Source organism: Lagenorhynchus albirostris, chromosome 4 (assembly GCF_949774975.1).
Source record: "Lagenorhynchus albirostris chromosome 4, mLagAlb1.1, whole genome shotgun sequence".
Classification (NCBI taxonomy): domain Eukaryota; kingdom Metazoa; phylum Chordata; class Mammalia; order Artiodactyla; family Delphinidae; genus Lagenorhynchus; species Lagenorhynchus albirostris.
This window is the reverse complement of record NC_083098.1, coordinates 75,609,035-75,615,034: the sequence shown is the minus strand read 5'-3', so window position 1 is coordinate 75,615,034 and position 6,000 is coordinate 75,609,035. Positions and strand designations below refer to the sequence as shown.

General features: G+C 39.8%; 1 protein-coding gene across 24 annotated transcripts in view; it reads left to right on the top strand.

The window, feature by feature from the left end:
* The first annotated feature begins 835 nt into the window (after positions 1–835).
* Positions 836–6,000, top strand: part of FIP1L1 (factor interacting with PAPOLA and CPSF1) — a 68,161-nt gene continuing 62,996 nt past the window's right edge. For 5 of the 24 annotated variants that reach the window (XM_060148184.1, XM_060148176.1, XM_060148175.1 and 2 more), the window contains exons 1-3: positions 854–1,170; positions 2,343–2,387; positions 2,491–2,530. In XM_060148184.1, coding sequence (XP_060004167.1) covers positions 1,086–1,170; positions 2,343–2,387; positions 2,491–2,530 — 170 coding nt within the window. In that variant the 5' untranslated portion in view covers positions 854–1,085. Of the gene's footprint in view, positions 1,171–2,342; positions 2,388–2,490; positions 2,531–6,000 lie in introns of all 24 variants that reach the window. The other 19 variants (XM_060148183.1, XM_060148178.1, XM_060148177.1 and 16 more) reach the window with 12 other exon arrangements.

Here is a 6,000-nt window from a genome sequence, read left to right as displayed (position 1 = left end):
ATTATTTACCACCCTTCTGCCTTTCTCAATAAATTGGGAGCTCTCAAGGGCAGGCGCTGTGCTTTACTCATACTTTTATTTCCTAAGTTCTTAAACAGCAGATATTCAATAATTGTTAAATAAATAAATGAAAAAATATGATGAAGCACTTAAAAAATGAACATAGTTTGACATACACAAATATGGAAAGGACCTCCAAGACACTGCTGAGAAAAAAAAAAACAACCAAACCAACCAATCAAATAAACAAATCTACACAATTATACATACAATATTGTACCCCTTAAGACTCATTAATCTCAGGTTCTTTCACCAAAACAATACACGTGTAGCAAATATGTATAAAATTTCATAATGCTGCACATGAAACAGAAAAACAAGGGCTACTTCTGGAAAGGAGGGTAGTGGATGAGAAGGTCTTTGACTTTTTGACAAAGAGAATGCATTATTCATTTTTTAGTTTGGCTTTTGTTTGCTGTTAAAATTAATTTTTCAGGAAAGTGGGCATGAATTATGATTTCTTCTCTAATGAGAAACAGGGACTGATAAGGCGATTCTGGATCAAGTCTGATACAAGTAAAGAATGAAACAAGGCCTTCCGGAAGATTTTAAAAAAACAAGACGAGAAAGCAAACATCACACGCAGAAAGTAACGACGGTGCACTCTCCAGCAAAAGCAATACAGGTTATCAGAAGGAACGTTGGGGGAGGGGAATCGTAGCCTACGTAAGACGTCACGGTAGAAAGCCACGCTAAAAGGCAAGCGAGATCCCGTGGAGGCGGGGCCAACTACGGTGCGCAGGCGCAACCAGGCTCAGGTGGCCGCCACCACGGAAGCGAAGCCACCTAGAGACTCCGCGCTGCTTGGCTGCTGCTGCGCGTGCGCGGGCGCGGGCGGAGCGGCGCCGGAGCCGTGTTCTTTGCCACCTCCGGCGCCGGGGCCACCTACCCTGGATTTGAGTCTCGCGCCTTCTTCGTTCGCTCGCCGGCGGGTTCGCGCCCCTCTCGAGACCCCGGGCAGCGAGGCTGGGGAAGGGTTGGAGGGGGCTGTTGATCGCCGCCTTTAAGTTGTGCTCGGGGCGGCCATGTCGGCCGGCGAGGTCGAGCGCCTAGTGTCGGAGCTGAGCGGCGGGACCGGAGGGGATGAGGAGGAAGAGTGGCTCTATGGCGGTACGGAACTTCCTGTCCCTTCTTTCTCTCCCGGGTTCTCTCAGGCCTCCCTTCCCGGCCCGCAAACGGCCGGCGTCCTGGGGCCCTCTCGCCGCCGCCTGGGGCCTCTTGCATGGAGCCTCGTGCGGCCTGACTTAGGCCGAGCTCGGCGTGCGCGTCCCCCGCCCCCCTTGCCTCCTCCCGCCCAGCCCACGCCCCCAACACGCACCCACCAGGTGGCGGCTGGGACCCCGCTGGGCAGGGGGCTAGGGGCTGGGCCCCCAGCCTCGCCGTCCACTCCGCCCGGGCTTCTCGGCCGCCTCGCCTCAGTGCGCTTTTCCTCTTGTTTTCTTATATCGATTCTAAGCTGTGTTGGTGTGTCTCTTCTTGCCCCTTGACTGTGGGATGCCCTTCCTGTCCCAGGAACAGTCATTCTGTAATAATAGCTAAATAAAGTTGATGCTGTAAAACTAACGTCTTGTTTCTTGATGGTCAGTTTGTATGGAATGCACCTGCAAGGGTACCTCCTTGTGTGAAAGTCGTGCTTTAAAAATAATTAATTAAAAGAGAGAGAAAGAAAGAGATGGAATACATTATGGCCCATAAAGAAAACCCCGAATGTCTCCTGTATTAAGGTGAAGTTTTTCTTTTTTAAGAGACTGCGTTTTAACCCACATAGAAGTACCTCATGTCCCTTAGGCTTATGGTTTTCAGTATCACTTCGTGTATATGTTTTTCATAAAGTAAGTTTACTGCATCTTTTACTTCCCCCTTGAAAGGGACATCTGGCTTTTAACTTCCATGAAGTCACAGTCCCTTCTTTGTTGCCGGTACTAGATTTGAAAGTTAATGTTTGTTCTTTGCCTAAAATGCGTATTCTTGATTGTCTTTAGGATAGTTTAGTAAAAGTGCACGTTTGGGCACCACGCAGCTCCTTGATAATGTGACTTCGACAAACTTTGATTTTGATAAACTTGTAAAATACGTTGTCTTTGGCGGCAAGATTTAGCATTCGTAGTACTGTTTGAAATGTAAATGTATAGGGTTTCTTTTACAAAGGTCTAGAAATCTGTAATACTTCTTAAATTTATTTTTATAGAAGTAAAGTCTGATTTTTTTATTTCTTTATTTTTCATAAAAGACATATCTTGTTAAGTCATTATAAGGTGATCTAACTTTGGATGTGCTTATAGGCCCATGGGACGTGCATGTGCACAGTGATTTGGCAAAGGACCTAGGTTAGTGCTTGTGATGATCACTTCAGATTTTCATAATACTGGTTTCTTTAAGAGTGGTTTGTTTGTTAATTTTATTTATTTATTTATGTATTTTTTTTGGTAGATGAAAATGAAGTTGAAAGGCCAGAAGAAGAAAATGCCAGGTTAGTGAAATTTCTTGTTGATGCTTTTGCAGATTGTGCGGTACAGTGCTTCTGTCAGCAGATGGTCAGAATTATTTTGTTATAATCATTGGTTTGATTACATTTTGACAAAGATAGCAAGACACTGAGTCCTTTATAGTTTATTACTATTTCAGGACGTAGTCTTGTACCAATTCTGTTTATTTGCTAGTAGCCCAGGGGACAAAATGTTTTTGAAGTAAGGGTTTGGATATTTTTCACTATTAAGTAACTTTGTACTCTTAAATGAGCTCAATAATGGAGTATACAGTATAACCATCAGACTACTAAGAAAAAAAAGTTTTAACTTAAAAATTTTTTAAAAATAAAGAATTCCTTGGGTAACTACTTTTACAACTTAATATTTTTGATGGTGTAATGCATTGTGGTTATAATTTCAATGTTTCGTATTTATTTAAAATTCGAAGTGGAATTAATGAATTTGTTATAAGATTGATTGCCTTTGTTAGATTACTAGAAAGGTCTGAGTATCATTTACAGAACATATCAGGGAGCCAGAAACTTATTCTAAATTTCAGAATAGCTCATGGGTACAAGTACATGGATATGCTGACATCACTGACCAGATGCCTTAGTGTCTTATAGTGGGGGAGGCGTGATTACAAAAAGGACTTTTAAAGAATATTTGGGTTTAAAAAGAGGGGGAAATACGACTTCACACCCACTAGGATGGCTGTAATCAAAAAGACAGATAGTTAACAGGTGCTTGTGAAGATACGCAGAAATTGGAACCCTTATACACTGATGGTAAGATTGTAAAATGGTGCAACTATTATGGAAAACAGTCTGATAGTTCCTCTAAAGGTTAAACGTAGAGCTACCATATATAGCAACATTATTCATAATAGCCAGAAAATGGAAATAACCCACGTGTCCATCAAATGGATAGATTTAGAAAAGTGGTATATCCATACAGTGAAATACTATTTGGCAGTAAAAAGAAATGAAGTACTGATAGTGTTACAACATGGATGAACCTTGAAAACATGCTAAATGAAAGAAGCCGGTCACAAAGAACTACATATTGTGTTTCTTATTACATTAGATGTACACAATAGGTACATCCAAAGAGACAGAAAGTAGTAGTTACCAGGACAGGGGAAAATGGAGAGCGACTACAAATATATAAGGTTTCTTTTTGGGGTGATGAAAATGTTCTGGAATTAGATAGATAGACATACATACACTATTCTGTAAATATACTTAACCTTTCAGTTGTACACTTCAAATGAGTGGATTGTATGGTACAGGAATTGTATCTCAAAGCTGTTATTTTTTAAAAAGTTAATGGAGGGAAGAAGTGAGAAGTGGAAACAGCTCGGGGGTGCTGAGATTATTGTTCCTTGCTTAAAAATACCCCTATAGGGCTTCCCTGGTGGCGCAGTGGTTGAGAGTCCGCCTGCCGATGCAGGGGACGCGGGTTCGTGCCCCGGTCCGGGAAGATTCCACATGCCATGGAGCGGCTGGCCCGTGAGCCATGGCCGCTGAGCCTGCGCGTCCGGAGCCTGTGCTCCGCAATGGGAGATGCCACAACAGTGAGAGGCCCTTGTACCGCAAAAAAAAAAAAAAAAAAAACCCTTTGTTGGAAGTTTTTTTTGGTTTTATTTATTTATTTATTCATTTATTCATTGCTGTATCATCTGAAATCTTGTCATTTAGGGTTTTTTGTTTTTGTCCGCCTTTGGTGGAATGCGGAACATCCCCCTGGGATCGAACCCCCGCCCCCTGCAGTGGAAGCTTGGAGTCTTAACCACTGGACCACTAGGGAAGCCCTTGTCATTTCGTTTTGAAATGGATATATCCAACCCAGTTCCTAACCCTACTCTTAGTTAACCACAGAGTTGGGATTTGTGTAGTTTAATAGTTATGAAAGTAATATTTCTTCATACCCTGATTTTTCAGTTGATCAAGAAATTAATGATAACAATCAGATACACATTTTTGTGAACTAATTTTTATTTTACTTTGTTAATATTCTTAGATATAATTCTTGAAGCTTATTTTCTGATTAAATATTCCTTAATTCCTCAATACACAGCTTGATTAAATTGATTGGAGAGGATCCCTTCCCTATCACTGTCAAAATGTCTTTATATTCCTTATTAACATTTTATTTGGAAAGCTGTTAAGTTTATTTCATCCAAAGGAAAAGATCTACCCTTAAAATGTTATTTTTCTAGATAAAGCTTATAATTTTATCATGTTTCTAGTGTTTTAATGGTGAAAGAGAATTAAAACTTTCAAAAGTCTATTGGGGAAGAGAGCTCTGCCAAACTGTGTTCTACTATCCAGTGCAGTACCTACTTCGTTGCCCTGACTGAGCCGAGTCTTTGCTATTAGAGTTTTCCCCAGCTTCTTTGTGATTGGCCCATTGTCAAAACTGTTCTTAACCATTGCACTGTGCTGTCTCTGATTGTCTTGTTTTATTTCAAAGTTGTGGCTAAACATACTGTTTTGTGACATAAAGAACAAGCTCAACTTACATCTGAGAAATGTACTGAATAATTATAATTGCATTTTGGGGGGGGAGGGTCAAGCATTAGAACTATGAAAATTTAACAGATAAGTTTTCAGGTTTTGTCCTTCATTTTGCTTTGTTTGGAGATTGTGTTACAGAATACCACTATAGAGATTAAATTAGTTTATATAGAAACTGCTTGACAAAAAGTGAAGTTTAGAGATTAGCAGAAACCCAGTGAAAACAGCTTTGAACTATATCAACATCTGGACATTTTCCCTAGAAATGCTACTAAATAATTGTCAGTTGCCTTATATTTCAATTTCTTCATCTATAAAATGAGGTTAATGGTTAATTCCCACTTTCAAAATCATAATTATTAAAAATATAAGGAACCATTTGCACCGTGGTACTAGAAGTTTTATTTCATGGTTAATGGCCATATGCTTGAGTCTCTTGAGAATAAGTGTTTATTGTTATATGTCAATTTTGTTGTAACAGGGCAAATTCAAGTATTAACTGGCTTTAAAAAAGTAATTATTTTTTAATGCATCAAAATTAGGTCTGGAGCTCCTTAGTGTCAAATTGGAAGGCAGTCTTTACATGAAAGTAAACTTTTTTTTAAATCTTAAAATTTGTTTTTTATACAACAAAGGACATGTATCTAATAAGACAGGTGAAACAGAAAACTAGGAAGAAGCATGTGTGTTAACTCAGTACTGAGTTAACATCATCATACTGCACATCTGAGTTCCTTGGGCACCAGGGAAAAGAGGAAACTGTGTGTTACATAGCCCTTGGCAATTCCTAGAGTACCTTGAAGTTCAGTGTAGTTTTAGGATAAATAAAATTGATTGAGTATGATGCATATTTTAAAAATGTAAAAACTCAAATTATACCCCACCATCAAATTGCAAATTTGGCATCGTTAACAAATTGTGGAGGCAATTCCATTCTACTTCCAGTGTTGAGT